The sequence below is a fragment of the Megalopta genalis genome, unplaced genomic scaffold, assembly GCF_051020955.1.
Source record: "Megalopta genalis isolate 19385.01 unplaced genomic scaffold, iyMegGena1_principal scaffold0031, whole genome shotgun sequence".
Lineage (NCBI taxonomy): Eukaryota > Metazoa > Arthropoda > Insecta > Hymenoptera > Halictidae > Megalopta > Megalopta genalis.
Window position 1 is genome coordinate 1,563,594 of NW_027476100.1, and position 19,067 is coordinate 1,582,660.

Here is a 19,067-nt window from a genome sequence, read left to right on the forward strand (position 1 = left end):
AATTCGATTGTTTCGTCTGCATTTGAAGCTATATCACTTATTCCGCAATTATCTGCAGATAAATCGTTTCTTTCTCATGTATTCGAAGCTAATCCTTCTACATTGCATTGATTTGAAGCTAAATCATGTGTTCCGCATGGATTTGAAGCTAACTCGTTTGTTTCGCCTGCATTTGAAGCTAAATCATGTATATCACAAGTATTGGAACCTAAACCATTTGATTCGCATGTATTTGAAGCTAAGTATTCTTCTGCGAATTGATTTGAACCTAAATCATGTGTTTTGCTTGGATTTGAAGCTAACTCGATTGTTTTGCCTGCATTTGAATCTGTATCACTTATATCGCAATTATCCGAATGTAAATCATTTGTTTCTCATGTATTCGAAGCTAAACCTTCAACATTGCATTCATTTGAAGCTAAATCACGAGTTCCGCATGGATTTCAAGATGAATCGTTTGTTTCGCATGCAGTTGAAGCTAAATCATGTATATCGCAAGTATTTGAAGCTAAACCATTTGTTTCGCATGGATTGGAAGCTAAGCCTTTTACTTCGCATTGATTTGAAGCAAAACCATTTGTTTCGCATGGATTTGAAGCTAACTCGTTTGTTTCGCATGCAGTTCAAGCTAAGTCTTGTATAAAACAAGAATTTGAATCTAAATCATTAGTTTCGCATGAATTTGAAGCTAAGCCTTCTACTTTGCACGAATTTGCAGCTAACTCATGTGTAGCGGCACACGGTCGGCGACCGTAATAACCATAAAACTGTCCGCTTGCAGATGTCAAGGGGTCGACGGAGAGAAAACGTCCTTGACGTTTGCAAGAACCGGAAATTCCTTTGTTTCTTTATTTTTTATCACTGCCAGATGTACTGCATGCCTGGTCGCGGAGAAAGCCGCCGGCCGCGTACCGCTGCCTGGCCGAACGGCCAGCGCACCCCTACAGCGAGGGTTCATCGATGGCTGTCTCCCCCGTCAAACTAAACGGGGGTAAAAGAAGACAGCGAGTCCCCCAAAACAGGCGTGGCCTTTTTGGGGGACGCAGTATAAATAAGAGACCCGAGTCAGTCAAGAAGAGTCGATATTTTTCAGTTTAGTCTTGCTGAGCCCTCAATTGGTGACCCCGACGTGATCGCGCGAATAACGGTGTACAAGTGTACTTTGATAAACAGATATAGTAAAGTTAGTAATGGCTACCCCTAACGAGGCTGCGTCGTACCCGCGAGGCGCGTCCGCGGAAGCATCTGTGTCGCGAGTGGCCGTTCGGATGCCCGAATTCTGTTCGTCGGACCCAGAAATGTGGTTTGGAATGGTCGAACGCAGTTTCGAGGCATCGGGTATTACGACCGAAGCCACAATATTCGGGTATGTGTTAGGAGCATTGAATCCTGTGTACGCCGCGGAAGTCCGCGACATTATAATGAACCCGCCAAATACTGGACAGTACCAGAGGTTAAAAACGGAACTCATTCGAATTCTCAGTTCGTCGCAAGAGCAGAAAACGCGACGTTTGCTGGAATCAGAGGAAATTGGAGACAGGAAGCCGTCTCAATTTCTGCGACACTTGCGCGGACTGGCTGGCAACAACGTGTCAGATAGTGTTTTGCGTACGCTGTGGATGGGTAGGTTGCCTAGTAGTTTGCAGGTAATCTTAGCGACCCAGAAGGACGCGGAGATGGATAAGGTGGCTGACCTGGCAGATGCGATAGCCGAGACGATGGGCCCCCGAACTCAGGTAGCGGAGGCGTCGGCATTTACTGCAGCAGCCGCGGCACCGAGCAACGCGCCTCAAGACCTTGAGGCACTCATAAATTTAAAAATGGCACAAATCAGCCTGTCGTTCCAGCAGGAGATTGCGGCGATCCGACACGAGTTGATTGGGGATGAACGTCCTTCGCGTTTCGATCGCCGGTATCGCCCCCGATCGCCTGCCCGTCGGGAGCCCCGTCAACGCTCCGTGTCGCAAAGACGCACGGAACAGAGGCAGGGTAAATGTTTTTACCATTGGCGTTGGGGAGCGAGTGCGAATCGATGTATTCCACCGTGCAAATGGAACTCGATGCAGGGAAACGAACCGGGCAGTCGTTGATGACGGCAGATGACTTGAGCCCGATGCCGCGCCGTCTATTTGTGACCGACAAGACGACTAGAACGCAATTCCTGGTCGATACAGGAGCCGACCTTTGCGTGTACCCACGATCCATGATTCGTGGCCCCGGGAAGAAATCGGATTATGTGTTGTTCGCGGCAAATGGGTCCGAAATTACAACGTTTGGTACAACCACGTTGACGTTGGACTTTGGTTTACGTCGCGAGTTTACGTGGAGATTTGTGGTAGCCAGTGTATCTAAGCCAATTATCGGCGTAGACTTTTTGTACCATTATGGTTTACTGGTAGACATTCGGAATCGCCGGTTGATAGACAATATAACTTCATTGTCAGTGCCCGGGCAACCGGTAGGTAGAAGTGCTAGCGACATTCCCAGCGTGAAAACGGTTTCGGGGGATTCCATATACTTGGAGCTGTTGCAGAAATTTCCCGAAATCACGAGACCAGAGGGAATCCCGGCTGTTATAAAAAAGCATACAACGGTACATTATATCCGGACATCGCCAGGTCAACCGGTTAATTGCAGACCAAGGAGGATGGCACCGGATCGACTCAAGGCAGCGAAGAAGGAGTTCGACGAAATGGTGAAGCTGGGGATTGCGAGGCCGTCCGAAAGCAGCTGGTCATCTCCGTTACATGTGGTGCCAAAGAAGGAATCAGGAGAGTGGAGACCGTGCGGAGATTACCGGGCACTCAATGACCGCACAGTACCGGATAGGTACCCGGTAAAGCATATTGAAGACTTTGCGCAAAACTTATTCGGAAAAAGGTGTTTTCAACAATAGACTTAGTGCGTGCGTACAATCAGATTCCGGTTGCGCCCGAAGATGTGTATAAGACGGCGGTTACGACGCCATTCGGACTGTTCGAATTTCCGGGGATGCCGTTCTGGTTACGCAACGCGGCACAGACTTTTCAAAGATTTATCGATGAGGTGCTTCGAGGACTAGATTTCGTGTACGCGTATATAGACGATATCATCGTAGCGTCGGAATCCGAAGCGCAACACCTCGAACATTTGAACATTTTATTTAATAGGCTGAAGTCGTACGGTATAGTAATTAACCCGGGCAAGTGCACGTTCGGAAAACCCGAGGTAGAATTTTTAGGTTATTCAGTATCACATAAGGGCACAAAACCTCTAGAATGTAAGGTGCGCGCGATCGTAGAATACCCCCAACCGGTTACAGCCAAACAGCTGAGGCAGTTTTTAGGTATGATGGACTTTTACAGACGATTCATACCTAGGGCTGCACAGGTGCAGGCAGCGATGAATAATTTGCTGTCAGGTAACGCGAAGGGTCGCACACCGATTCATTGGAATGCAGAGGCGGTAGTAGCGTTTGAGAAGTCAAAAAGAGCCTTGGCACAGGCCACCTTGCTGGCGCACCCGCAGATTGGCGCCCCCCTTGCGCTTACCTGCGATGCCTCAGACTTCGCGGTTGGCGCGGTTTTACAGCAGGACACCGGGAACGGTTGGGAACCGATAGGTTTTTTTTCAAAAAAACTCAGCGCGGCGGAGACGAATTACGGGGCCTACGATCGCGAGCTATTAGCTATATATTTAGCAATTAAGCAATTTCGGTATATGGTGGAAGGACGTGCGTTTGTTATATTCACCGATCACAAACCGATAACGTTTGCGTTTCGCCAAAAACCGGAAAAGTGCTCGCCGAGGCAATTCCGGTACCTAGATTTTATAAGTCAATTTTCTACCGACATCCGTCACGTTGCCGGAAAAGACAATATTATTGCCGACGCGTTATCCAGGATCGAGGAAGTCGAAGAACTTCTCGATTACGAAGAATTGGCGAAGGCACAAGACACCGATAGCGAACTCTCGGCCTACGTGCGAGGCGAGTGTGCGAGTGCTCTAGTGCTAAGAAAAATGCGAATTCCTGGGTCAAACAGTTTTGTATGGTGTGATGTGTCGACGAGCATTGCGAGGCCATTTGTCACGGGAACATTCCGCCGCGCAGCGTTCGATACGGTGCACAGACTTGCACATCCCGGAATTAAGGCGACGGCGAAATTAATGACGGAACGATATGTATGGCCGTCAATAAAAACGGACAGTAAGCGTTGGGCGCGAGCGTGCGTCTCTTGCCAGCGTTCAAAAGTGTCCAGGCATGTACATTCGCCGCTCGGAAAGTTTGCGCCGTCGGAAAGGTTCGAACATGTGCATATTGACATTGTAGTGTTGCCGATGTCGGAAGGTCAGAGGTATTGTTTGACCTGCGTGGACCGGTATACCCGGTGGCCGGAGGCGTTCCCGATGATAAATCAGGAAGCACAAACGGTGGCACGAGCGTTCTACGAGGGATGGATTGCTCGATTTGGGACCCCTCTTAGAGTAACAACCGACCAAGGAAGACAATTTGAATCGTCCTTGTTCAAGCATTTGAACGAGTTAACAGGGACAACACATTTAAGGACAACAGCGTACCACCCAGCGGCGAACGGCATGGTGGAGCGTTTCCATCGACAGTTGAAGGCTGCCATTCGTTGCCACCAAGACGTTCAATGGACGAGGGCCCTTCCTGCCATATTGCTGGGTTTACGCGCAGCCTGGAAGGAGGATACCAAATCAACGGCAGCAGAACTTGTGTATGGGGAGACGTTGCGTCAACCTGGTGAGTTCCTAGCACCGCGTCAAATAGAAGGCGAGTATGACGTTTCCAATTTTGCCGAGGAACTACGTCAGCATTTCCGGGGGATCACCCCAGCCTCAGGTAGTCACCACAATGCGCAGCGGATTTTTGTATATAAAGACTTAACAGTGTGTGAAAAAGTGTTTATCCGGAATGATAAAGTACGAACTTTATTGGAGCCACCGTACGATGGACCATTCGAGGTCATATCCCGGGGCCCAAAAAACTTTGTGATAAATATTAAGGATAAACCTGTTAATGTTAGTATTGATAGATTAAAGCCGGCGTACGTTGTTAATGATGCCGTTGATAATGAAGCGACTCAAACAATGCAGGTACCGCGGTCAGAACCGACAGTGTCTGCTCCGGAACAAGAGGTGCGAACTACACGGTCGGGAAGACGAGTGAGGTTTCCGGATAGATTGCAGATTGCAAAAATAAGATACTATTATGAATGAGTGAGAGAGTGGGATGTAGCGAGTATCGCATATAGCGTCGTATGGCATGTCGCAGGGCAAGTTTTTGTTTTTGTTGTAGAAATAAGAATTGTATCGCGATTGGTCAATCACTGGCAAGGGGGTGATGTAGCGGCACACGGTCGGCGACCGTAATAACCATAAAACTGTCCGCTTGCAGATGTCAAGGGGTCGACGGAGAGAAAACGTCCTTGACGTTTGCAAGAACCGGAAATTCCTTTGTTTCTTTATTTTTTATCACTGCCAGATGTACTGCATGCCTGGTCGCGGAGAAAGCCACCGGCCGTGTACCGCTGCCTGGCCGAACGGCGAGCGCACCCCTACAGCGAGGGTTCATCTATGGCTGTCTCCCCCGCCAAACTAAACGGGGGTAAAAGAAGACAGCGAGTCCCCCAAAACAGGCGTGGCCTTTTTGGGGGACGTAATATAAATAAGAGACCCGAGTCAGTCAAGAAGAGTCGATATTTTCCAGTTTAGTCTTGCTGAGCCCTCACATGTATTTCGCTTGGATTTGAAGCGAACTCGTTTGTTACGCATGCAGTTGAAACTAAATCATGCACCTCACATGTATTTGAACCTAAACCATTTGTTTTGCATGGATTTGAAGATAAGCCATCTACTTCGCATTGATTTGAAGCTAAATCATGTGTTTCCCATGGATTTGAAGCTAACTCGTTTGTTTCGCCCGCATTTGAAGCTAAATCATGTATATCACAAGTATTTGAATCTAAACCAGTTGTTTTGCATGGATTTGAAGATAAGCCTTCTACTTCGCAATGATTTGAAGTTAAATCATGTGTTACGCTTGGAATTGAAGCTCCCTTGTTCGTATCGCCTGTATTTGAAGCAATATCACTTATATCGCAAGTATATGAAGCTAAACCATTTGTTTCGCATGGATTTGAAGCTAAGCCTTCTACTTCGCATTGATTTGTAGCTAAATCATGTGTTTAGCATGGATGTGAAGCTAACTCGTTTGTTTCGCCTGCATTGGAAGATATATCACCTATATTCACAAGTATTAGAAGCTAAACAATTTGATTCGTTTGGATTTGAAGCTAAGCCTTCTACTTCGCATTGATTTCAGGCTAAAGCATGTGTTTCGCATGGATTTAAAGCTAACTCGTTTGTTTCGCACGCAGTTGAAGCTAAATCATATATATCACAAGCATTTGAAGCTAAACCATTTGATTCGCACGGATGTGAAGCTAAGCCTTCTACTTCGCATTGATTTGAAACTAAATCATTTGTATCGCTTGGATTTGAAGCTAGCTCTTTTGTTTCGCCTGCATATGATACTATATCACCTATATTCACAAGTATTTGAAGAGAAATCATTCGTATCGCATGAATTTGAAGTTAAGCCATCTACTTCGCATTGATTTGAAGCTTAATCATGTGTTTCGCTTAAATTTGAATCTAACTCGTTTGTTTCGCTTGGATTTGAAGCTAACTCGTTTGTTTCGCATGCAGTTGACTCTAAATCGTGTTTATCTCAAGTATTTGAAGCTAAACCATTTGTTTCGCATGGATTTGAAGCTAAGCCTTCTACTTCGCATTGATTTGAAGCTAACTCATGTGTTTCCCATGGATTTGAAGCTAACTCGTTTGTTTCGCATGCAGTTGGAGCTAAATCATGTATATCCCAAGTATTTGAAGCTAATCCATTTGTATCGCATGGATGTGAAGTGTAAGCCTTCTACTTCGCATTGATTTGAAGTTAAATCATGTGTTACGCTTGGATTTTAAGATCACTCGATTGTTTCGCCTGAATTTGAAGCTAACTCGTTTGTTTCGCATGCAGTTGAAGCTAAATCACGTATATCACAAGTATTTGAAGCTAAACCATTTGTTTCGCATGGATTTGAAGCAAAGCCTTCTACATCGCATTGATTTGAAGCAGAATCATGTGTTTCGCTTGCATTTGATGCTAACTCGTTTGTTTCGCCTGCATTTGAAGCTATTTCATTTAAACCGCAGGTATTTGAAGGTAAATCATTTGTTTCGCATGGATTTGAAGCTAAGCCTTCTACTTCGCATTGATTTGTAGCTAAATCATGTGTTTCGCATGGATGTGAAGCTAACTCGTTTGTTTTGCCTGCATTGGAAGCTATATCACCTATATTCGCAAGTATTTGAATCTAAACAATTTGATTCGTTTGAATTTGAAGCTAAGCCTTCTACTTCGCATTGATTTCAGGCTAAAGCATGTGTTTCGCATGGATTTGAAGATAACTCGATTGTTTCGCATGCAGTTGAAACTAAATCATGTATAAAACAAGTATTGGAAGCTAAACTATTCGTTTCGCATGGATTTGAATCTAAGCCTTCTACTTCGCATTGATTTGAAGCTGAATCCTGTGTTTCGCTTGACTTCGAATCTAACACGTTTGTTTCACATGCAGTTGAAGCTAAATAATGTTTATCCCAAGTATTTGTTACTAAAATATTTGTTTCGCAAGAATATTAAACTAAACCATGTGTTTCGTATCAATTTGAAGCTAAATCATGTGTTTCGCATGGATTTGAAGATAACTCGTTTGATTCGCATGCAGTTGAAGCTAAATCATGTATATCACAAGTATTTGAAGCCAAACCATATGTTTCGCATGGATTCGAATATCATCCTTCTACTTCGCATTCATTTGAATCTAAATCATGTGTTTCGCATGGATCTGAAGCTAACTCGTTTGTTTCGCATGCAGTTGAAGCTAAATCATATATATCCCAAGTATTTGAAGCTAAACCATTTGATTCGCACGGATTTGAAGCTAAGCCTTCTACTTCGCATTGATTTGAAGCTTAATCATGTGTTTCGCTTAAATTTGAATCTAACTGGTTTGTTTCGCTTGGATTTGAAGCTAACTCGTTTGTTTCGCATGCAGTTGGAGCTAAATCATGTATATCCCAAGTATTTGAAGCTAATCCATTTGTATCGCATGGATGTGAAGCTAAGCCTTCTACTTCGCATTGATTTGAAGCCATATCATGTGTTTCGCATGGATTTGAACCTCACTCGTTTGTTTCGCCAATATATGAAGCTATATCGCCTATATTCGCAAGCATTTGAAGCTAAATCATTCGTTTAGCATGGATTTGAAGCTAACCCTTCTACATCGCATTGATTTGAAGCTAAATCATGTGTTTCGCATGGACTTCAAGCTACCTCGTTTGTTTCCCATGTAGTGGAAGCTAAATCATGTATATCACAAGTATTTGATGTTGAACCATTTGATTCGCATGAATATTAAGCTAAGCCTTCTAATTCGTATTGATTTTAAGCTAAATCATGTGTTTCGCATGGATTTAAAGCTAACTCGTTTGTTTCGCATGCAGTTTAAGCTAAATCATGTATATCACAAGTATTTGAAGCTAAACCATTTGATTCACACGGATTTGAAGCTAAGCCTTCTAATTCGCTTTGATTTGAAGCTAATTCATGTGTTCCGCTTGAATTTGAAGCTAACTCGTTTGTTTCGCCTGTGTATGAAGCTAAATTATGTGTATCACAAGTATTTGAAGCTGAAACATTTGTTTCGCATGGATTTGAAGCTAAGCCTTCTACTTCGCATTGATTTGTAGCTAAATCATGTGTTTCGCATGGATGTGAAACTAACTCGTTTGTTTTGCCTGCATTGGAAGCTATATCACCTATATTCGCAAGTATTTGAATCTAAACAATTTGATTCGTTTGGATTTGAAGCTAAGCCTTCTACTTCGCATTGATTTCAGGCTAAAGCATGTGTTTCGCATGGATTTGAATATAACTCGATTGTTTCGCATGCAGTTGAAACTAAATCATGTATAAAACAAGTATTGGAAGCTAAACTATTCGTTTCGCATGGATTTGAATCTAAGCCTTCTACTTCGCATTGATTTGAAGCTGAATCCTGTGTTTCGCTTGACTTCGAATCTAACACGTTTGTTTCACATGCAGTTGAAGCTAAATAATGTTTATCCCAAGTATTTGAAGCTAATCCATTTGTATCGCATGGATGTGAAGCTAAGCCTTCTACTTCGCATTGATTTGAAGCCAAATCATGTGTTTCGCATGGATTTGAACCTCACTCGTTTGTTTCGCCAATATATGAAGCTATATCGCCTATATTCGCAAGCATTTGAAGCTAAATCATTCGTTTAGCATGGATTTGAAGCTAACCCTTCTACATCGCATTGATTTGAAGCTAAATCATGTGTTTCGCATGGACTTCAAGCTACCTCGTTTGTTTCCCATGTAGTGGAAGCTAAATCATGTATATCACAAGTATTTGATGTTGAACCATTTGATTCGCATGAATATTAAGCTAAGCATTCTAATTCGTATTGATTTTAAGCTAAATCATGTGTTTCGCATGGATTTAAAGCTAACTCGTTTGTTTCGCATGCAGTTTAAGCTAAATCATGTATAAAACAAGTATTTGAACCTAAACCATTTGATTCGCATGGATCTGATGCTAACCCTTCTACTTCGCATTGATTTGAAGTTAAATCGTGTGTTTCCCTTCGATTTGAAGCTAAGCCTTCTACTTCGCATTCATTTGAAGTTAAATCATGTGTTTTCCTGGGATTTGAAGGTAACTCGTTTGATTCGCATGCAGTTGACTCTAAATCGTGTTCATCACAAGTATTTGAAGCTAAACCACTTGTTTCGCATGGATTTGAAGCAAAGCCTTCTACTTCGCATTGATTTGAAGTTAATATCATGTGTTTCTCTTGGATTTGAAGCTATCTCGTTTGAATCGCATGGAGTTGAAGCTAAATCATGTTTATTACAAGTATCCGAATCCAAACCATTTGTTTCGCACAGATTTGCAGCTAATCCTCCTACTTCGCATTGATTTTAAGATAAATCATGTGTTTCCCTCGGAATTCAAGCTAACTCGTTTCATTCGCATGCAGTTGAAGCTAAATCATGTTTATCACAAGTATTTGAAGCTAAACCATTTGTTTCGCATTGATTTGAAGCTAAGCTAACTACTTCGCATTGATTTGAAGTTAAATCATGTGTTTCCCTTCGATTTGAAGCTAAGCCTTCTACTTCGCATTCATTTGAAGTTAAATCATGTGTTTTCCTGGGATTTGAAGGTAACTCGTTTGATTCGCATGCAGTTGACTCTAAATCATGTTCATCACAAGTATTTGAAGCTAAACCACTTGTTTCGCATGGATTTGAAGCCAAGCCTTCTACTTCGCATTGATTTGAAGTTAATATCATGTGTTTCTCTTGGATTTGAAGCTATCTCGTTTGAATCGCATGCAGTTGATGCTAAATCATGTTTATTACAAGTATCCGAATCCAAACCATTTGTTTCGCACAGATTTGCTGCTAACCCTTCTACTTCGCATTGATTTGAAGTTAAATCATGTGTTTCCCTTCGATTTGAAGGTAAGCCTTCTACTTCGCATTGTTTTGAAGCTAACTCATTTGATTCATATGCATTTGAAGCTTATTCGTTTGTTTCGCCTGAATTTGAAACTGTTTTATTTATATCGCAAGCATTTGAAGTTAAATCATGTGTGTCGCATGGATTTGAAGCTAACTCGTTTGTTTCGCATTGAGTTGAAGCTAAATTATCAATATCACAAGTTTTTCAAATTAAAACATTTGCTTCGCATTGATTTTTAACTAAGCTTACTACTTCGCATTGATTTGAAGTTAAATCATGTTTTTCGCTTGGATTTGAAGATAACTCTTTTATTCGCATGCAGTTTAAGCTAAATCATGTCTATCACAAGTATTTGAAGCTAAACCATTTGTTTCGCATTGATTTGAAGCTAAGCCTACTACTTCGCATTGATTTGAAGCTGATCCTTCTAATTCGCATTGATTTCAAGCTAAATTATGTGATTCGCATGGATTTAAAGCTAACTCGTTTGTTTCGCATGCAGTTAAAGCTAAATCATGTATAAAACAAGTATTTGAGCCTAAACCATTTGATTCGCATGGATTTGATGCTATGCCTTCTACTTCGCATTGATTTGAAGCTAAATCATGTGTTTCGCATGGATTTGAAGCTAACTGGTTTGTTTCGCAAGCAGTTGAAGCTAAATCATATATATCACAAGTACTTGAAGCTAAACCATTTGATTCGCACGGATTTGAAGCTAAGCCTTCTACTTCGCATTGATTTGAAACTAAATCACTTGTATCGCTTGGATTTGAAGCTAGCTCTTTTGTTTCGCCTGCATATGATACTATATCACCTATATTCGCAAGTATTTGAAGAGAAATCATTCTTATCGCATGAATTTGAAGTTAAGCCTTCTACTTCGCATTGATTTGAAGCTTAATCATGTGTTTCGCTTAAATTTGAATCTAACTCGTTTGTTTCGCTTGGATTTGAAGCTAACTCGTTTGTTTCGCATGCAGTTGACTCTAAATCGTGTTTATCTCAAGTATTTGAAGCTAAACCATTTGTTTCGCATGGATTTGAAGCTAAGCCTTCTACTTCGCACTGATTTGAAGCTAACTCATGTGTTTCCCATGGATTTGAAGCTAACTCGTTTGTTTCGCCTGCATTTGAAGCTATTTCATTTAAACCGCAGGTATTTGAAGGTAAATCATTTGTTTCGCATGGATTTGAAGCTAAGCCTCCTACTTCGCAATGATTTGAAGTTAAATCATGTGTTTTCCTGGGATTTGAAGCTAACTCGTTTGAATCGCATGGAGTTGAAGCTAAATCATGTTTATTACAAGTATCCGAATCCAAACCATTTGTTTCGCACAGATTTGCAGCTAATCCTCCTACTTCGCATTGATTTTAAGTTAAATCATGTGTTTCCCTCGGAATTCAAGCTAACTCGTTTCATTCGCATGCAGTTGAAGCTAAATCATGTTTATCACAAGTATTTGAAGCTAAACCATTTGTTTCGCATTGATTTGAAGCTAAGCCAACTACTTCGCATTGATTTGAAGTTAAATCATGTGTTTCCCTTCGATTTGAAGCTAAGCCTTCTACTTCGCATTCATTTGAAGTTAAATCATGTGTTTGCCTGGGATTTGAAGCTAACTCGTTTGATTCGCATGCAGTTGACTCTAAATCGTGTTCATCACAAGTATTTGAAGCTAAACCACTTGTTTCGCATGGATTTGAAGCAAAGCCTTCTACTTCGCATTGATTTGAAGTTAATATCATGTGTTTCTCTTGGATTTGAAGCTATCTCGTTTGAATCGCATGCAGTTGAAGCTAAATCATGTTTATTACAAGTATCCGAATCCAAGCCATTTGTTTCGCACAGATTTGCAGCTAACCCTTATACTTCGCATTGATTTGAAGTTAAATCATGTGTTTCCCTTCGATTTGAAGCTAAGCCTTCTACTTCGCATTCATTTGAAGTTAAATCATGTGTTTTCCTGGGATTTGAAGCTAACTCGTTTGATTCGCATGCAGTTGACTCTAAATCGTGTTTATCTCAAGTATTTGAAGCTAAACCATTTGTTTCGCATGGATTTGAAGCTAAGCCTTCTACTTCGCACTGATTTGAAGTTAAATCATGTGTTTTCCTGGATTTGAAGCTAACTCGTTTGATTCGCATGCAGTTGGCTCTAAATCGTGTTCATCACAAGTAATTGAAGCTAAACCATTTGTTTCGCATGGATTTGAAGCAAAGCCTCCTACTTCGCATTGATTTTAAGATAAATCATGTGTTTCCCTCGGAATTCAAGCTAACTCGTTTCATTCGCATGCAGTTGAAGCTAAATCATGTTTATCACAAGTATTTGAAGCTAAACCATTTGTTTCGCATTGATTTGAAGCTAAGCTAACTACTTCGCATTGATTTGAAGTTAAATCATGTGTTTCCCTTCGATTTGAAGCTAAGCCTTCTACTTCGCATTCATTTGAAGTTAAATCATGTGTTTGCTTGGGATTTGAAGCTAACTCGTTTGATTCGCATGCAGTTGACTCTAAATCGTGTTCATCACAAGTATTTGAAGCTAAACCACTTGTTTCGCATTGATTTGAAGCTAAGCCTTCTACTTCGCATTGATTTGAAGCTAAATCATGTATTTCGGATGGAATTGAAACTAACTCGTTTGTTTCGCATGCAGTTGAAGCAAAATCATGTATATCACAAGTATTTGAAGCTAAACCATTTGATTCACACGGATTTGAAGCTAAGCCTTCTAATTCGCTTTGATTTGAAGCTAATTCATGTGTTCCGCTTGACTTCGAATCTAACACGTTTGTTTCACATGCAGTTGAAGCTAAATAATGTTTATCCCAAGTATTTGAAGCTAATCCATTTGTATCGCATGGATGTGAAGCTAAGCCTTCTACTTCGCATTGATTTGAAGCCAAATCATGTGTTTCGCATGGATTTGAAGCTAACTCGTTTGTTTCGCCTGCATTTGAAGCTATTTCATTTAAACCGCAGGTATTTGAAGGTAAATCATTTGTTTCGCATGGATTTGAAGCTAAGCCTTCTACTTCGCATTGATTTGTAGCTAAATCATGTGTTTCGCATGGATGTGAAGCTAACTCGTTTGTTTTGCCTGCATTGTAAGCTATATCACCTATATTCGCAAGTATTTGAATCTAAACAATTTGATTCGTTTGAATTTGAAGCTAAGCCTTCTACTTCGCATTGATTTCAGGCTAAAGCATGTGTTTCGCATGGATTTGAAGATAACTCGATTGTTTCGCATGCAGTTGAAACTAAATCATGTATAAAACTAGTATTGGAAGCTAAACTATTCGTTTCGCATGGATTTGAATCTAAGCCTTCTACTTCGCATTGATTTGAAGCTGAATCCTGTGTTTCGCTTGTCTTCGAATCTAACACGTTTGTTTCACATGCAGTTGAAGCTAAATAATGTTTATCCCAAGTATTTGTTACTAAAATATTTGTTTCGCAAGAATATTAAACTAAACCATGTGTTTCGTATCAATTTGAAGCTAAATCATGTGTTTCGCATGGATTTGAAGATAACTCGTTTGATTCGCATGCAGTTGAAGCTAAATCATGTATATCACAAGTATTTGAAGCCAAACCATATGTTTCGCATGGATTCGAATATCATCCTTCTACTTCGCATTCATTTGAATCTAAATCATGTGTTTCGCATGGATCTGAAGCTAACTCGATTGTTTCGCATGCAGTTGAAGCTAAATCATATATATCCCAAGTATTTGAAGCTAAACCATTTGATTCGCACGGATTTGAAGCTAAGCCTTCTACTTCGCATTGATTTGAAGCTTAATCATGTGTTTCGCTAAATTTGAATCTAACTGGTTTGTTTCGCTTGGATTTGAAGCTAACTCGTTTGTTTCGCATGCAGTTGGAGCTAAATCATGTATATCCCAAGTATTTGAAGCTAATCCATTTGTATCGCATGGATGTGAAGCTAAGCCTTCTACTTCGCATTGATTTGAAGCCAAATCATGTGCTTCGCATGGATTTGAACCTCACTCGTTTGTTTCGCCAGCATATGAAGCTATATCGCCTATATTCGCAAGCATTTGAAGCTAAATCATTCGTTTAGCATGGATTTGAAGCTAACCCTTCTACATCGCATTGATTGAAGCTAAATCATGTGTTTCGCATGGACTTCAAGCTACCTCGTTTGTTTCCCATGTAGTGGAAGCTAAATCATGTATATCACAAGTATTTGAACCTAAACCATTTGATTCGCATGGATTTGATGCTATGCCTTCTACATCGCATTGATTTGAAGCTGATCCTTCTAATTCGCATTGATTTCAAGCTAAATTATGTGATTCGCATGGATTTAAAGTTAACTCGTTTGTTTCGCATGCAGTTAAAGCTAAATCATGTATAAAACAAGTATTTGAACCTAAACCATTTGATTCGCATGGATTTGATGCTATGCCTTCTACTTCGCATTGATTTGAAGCTGATCCTTCTAATTCGCATTGATTTCAAGCTAAATTATGTGATTCGCATGGATTTAAAGCTAACTCGTTTGTTTCGCATGCAGTTTAAGCTAAATCATGTATAAAACAAGTATTTGAACCTAAACCATTTGATTCGCATGGATTTGATGCTATGCTTCTACTTCGCATTGATTTGAAGCTGAATCATGTGTTTCGCTTGGACTTGATGCTAACTCGTTTGTTTGGCATGCATTTGAAGCTTAATCATGTATAACACAAATATTTGAAACTAAAGCATTTGATTCGCAAGGGTTATGAAGCTATGCCTTCTACTTCGCATTGATTTGAAGCTAAATCATGTGTTTCGCATGGATTTGAAGCTAACTCGTTTGTTTCGCTTGGATTTGAAGCTAACTCGTTTGTTTCGCATGCAGTTGGAGCTAAATCATGTATATCCCAAGTATTTGAAGCTAATCCATTTGTATCGCATAGATTTGAAGATAAGCCTTCTACTTCGCACTGATTTGAAGTTAAATCATGTGTTACGCTTGGACTTGAAGCTCCCTTGTCCGTTTCGCCTGTATTTGAAGCTATATCACTTATATCGCAAGTATATGAAGCTAAATAATTTGTGTCGCATGGATTTGATGCTATGCCTTCTACTTCGCATTGATTTGAAGCTGAATCATGTGTTTCGCTTGTATTTGATGCTAACTCGTTTGTTTCGCATGCAGGTGAAGCTGAATCATGTATATAACAAGTATTTGAAGCTAAACCATTTGATTCGCATGGATTTGATGCTATGCCTTCTACTTCGCATTGATTTGAAGTTAAATCATGTGTTTCCCTTCGATTTGAAGCTAAGCCTTCTACTTCGCATTCAATTGAAGTTAAATCATGTGTTTTCCTGGGATTTGAAGGTAACTCGTTTGATTCGCATGCAGTTGACTCTAAATCGTGTTCATCACAAGTATTTGAAGCTAAACCACTTGTTTCGCATGGATTTGAAGCCAAGCCTTCTACTTCGCATTGATTTGAAGTTAATATCATGTGTTTCTCTTGGATTTGAAGCTATCTCGTTTGAATCGCATGCAGTTGATGCTAAATCATGTTTATTACAAGTATCCGAATCCAAACCATTTGTTTCGCACAGATTTGCAGCTAACCCTTCTACTTCGCATTGATTTGAAGTTAAATCATGTGTTTCCCTTCGATTTGAAGCTAAGCCTTCTACTTCGCATTGTTTTGAAGCTAACTCATTTGATTCATATGGATTTGAAGCTTATTCGATTGTTTCGCCTGAATTTGAAACTGTTTTATTTATATCGCAAGCATTTGAAGTTAAATCATGTGTTTCGCATGGATTTGAAGCTAACTCGTTTGTTTCGCATTGAGTTGAAGCTAAATTATCAATATCACAAGTTTTTGAAATTAAAACATTTGCTTCGCATTGATTTTTAACTAAGCTTACTACTTCGCATTGATTTGAAGTTAAATCATGTTTTTCGCTTGGATTTGAAGATAACTCTTTTATTCGCATGCAGTTTAAGCTAAATCATGTCTATCACAAGTATTTGAAGCTAAACCATTTGTTTCGCATTGATTTGAAGCTAAGCCTACTACTTCGCATTGATTTGAAGTTAAATCATGTGTTTCACATGGACTTGTAGCTAACTCGTTTGTTTCGCTTGCATTTGAAGCTATTTCATTTAAACCGCAAGTATTTGAAGGTAAAGCATTTGATTCGCATGGATTATGAAGCTAAGCCTTCTAATTCGCATTGATTTTAAGCTAAATTATGTGATTCGCATGGATTTAAAGCTAACTCGTTTGTTTCGCATGCAGTTAAAGCTAAATCATGTATAAAACAAGTATTTGAACCTAAACCATTTGATTCGCATGGATTTGATGCTATGCCTTCTACATCGCATTGATTTGAAGCTGATCCTTCTAATTCGCATTGATTTCAAGCTAAATTATGTGATTCGCATGGATTTAAAGTTAACTCGTTTGTTTCGCATGCAGTTAAAGCTAAATCATGTATAAAACAAGTATTTGAACCTAAACCATTTGATTCGCATGGATTTGATGCTATGCCTTCTACTTCGCATTGATTTGAAGCTGATCCTTCTAATTCGCATTGATTTCAAGCTAAATTATGTGATTCGCATGGATTTAAAGCTAACTCGTTTGTTTCGCATGCAGTTTAAGCTAAATCATGTATAAAACAAGTATTTGAACCTAAACCATTTGATTCGCATGGATTTGATGCTATGCCTTCTACTTCGCATTGATTTGAAGCTGAATCATGTGTTTCGCTTGGACTTGATGCTAACTCGTTTGTTTGGCATGCATTTGAAGCTTAATCATGTATAACACAAAAATTTGAAACTAAAGCATTTGATTCGCAAGGGTTATGAAGCTATGCCTTCTACTTCGCATTGATTTGAAGCTAAATCATGTGTTTCGCATGGATTTGAAGCTAACTCGTTTGTTTCGCTTGGATTTGAAGCTAACTCGTTTGTTTCGCATGCAGTTGGAGCTAAATCATGTATATCCCAAGTATTTGAAGCTAATCCATTTGTATCGCATAGATTTGAAGATAAGCCTTCTACTTCGCACTGATTTGAAGTTAAATCATGTGTTACGCTTGGAATTGAAGCTCCCTTGTCCGTTTCGCCTGTATTTGAAGCTATATCACTTATATCGCAAGTATATGAAGCTAAATAATTTGTGTCGCATGGATTTGATGCTATGCCTTCTACTTCGCATTGATTTGAAGCTGAATCATGTGTTTCGCTTGTATTTGATGCTAACTCGTTTGTTTCGCATGCAGGTGAAGCTGAATCATGTATATAACAAGTATTTGAAGCTAAACCATTTGATTCGCATGGATTTGATGCTATGCCTTCTACTTCGCATTGATTTGAAGCTGAATCATGTGTTTCGCTTGGATTTGATGCTAACTCGATTGTTTGGCATGCAGTTGAAGCTTAATCATGTATAACACAAATATTTGAAACTAAAGCATTTGATTCGCATGGATTATGAAGCTAATCCTTCTAATTCGCATTGATTTTAAGCTAAGTTATGTGATTCGCATGGATTTAAAGCTAACTCGTTTGTTTTGCATGCAGTTTAAGCTAAATCATGTATAAAACAAGTATTTGAACCTAAACCATTTGATTCGCATGGATTTGATGCTATGCCTTCTACCTCGCATTGATTTGAAGCTGATCCTTCTAATTCGCATTGATTTTAAGCTAAATTAAGTGATTCGCATGGATTTAAAGCTACCTCGTTTGTTTCCCATGTAGTGGAAGCTAAATCATGTATATCACAAGTATTTGATGTTGAACCATTTGATTCGCATGAATATTAAGCTAAGCCTTCCAATTCGTATTGATTTTAAGCTAAATCATGTGTTTCGCATGGATTTAAAGCTAACTCGTTTGTTTCGCATGCAGTTTAAGCTAAATCATGTATAAAACAACTATTTGAACCTAAACCATTTGATTCGCATGGATTTGATGCTAACCCTTCTACTTCGCATTGATTTGAAGTTAAATCATGTGTTTCCCTTCGATTTGAAGCTAAGCCTTCTACTTCGCATTCAATTGAAGTTAAATCATGTGTTTTCCTGGGATTTGAAGGTAACTCGTTTGATTCGCATGCAGTTGACTCTAAATCGTGTTCATCACAAGTATTTGAAGCTAAACCACTTGTTTCGCATGGATTTGAAGCCAAGCCTTCTACTTCGCATTGATTTGAAGTTAATATCATGTGTTTCTCTTGGATTTAAAGCTATCTCGTTTGAATCGCATGCAGTTGATGCTAAATCATGTTTATTACAAGTATCCGAATCCAAACCATTTGTTTCGCACAGATTTGCAGCTAACCCTTCTACTTCGCATTGATTTGAAGTTAAATCATGTGTTTCCCTTCGATTTGAAGCTAAGCCTTCTACTTCGCATTGTTTTGAAGCTAACTCAT

At 39.9% G+C, this 19,067-nt stretch overlaps 1 protein-coding gene across 1 annotated transcript in view; it reads left to right on the forward strand.

Annotated features, from left to right (window-relative positions):
* Positions 1 to 1,190: 1,190 nt before the first annotated feature.
* The window catches only part of LOC143261036 (uncharacterized), a 60,386-nt gene continuing 42,509 nt past the window's right edge, over positions 1,191 to 19,067 (forward strand). Inside the window, exons 1-4 of the mRNA XM_076527637.1 lie at positions 1,191 to 1,890; positions 2,067 to 2,829; positions 3,150 to 3,967; positions 4,310 to 4,843. Of these exons, the coding sequence (XP_076383752.1) occupies positions 1,191 to 1,890; positions 2,067 to 2,829; positions 3,150 to 3,967; positions 4,310 to 4,843 (2,815 nt within the window). The remainder of the gene's footprint in view (positions 1,891 to 2,066; positions 2,830 to 3,149; positions 3,968 to 4,309; positions 4,844 to 19,067) is intronic.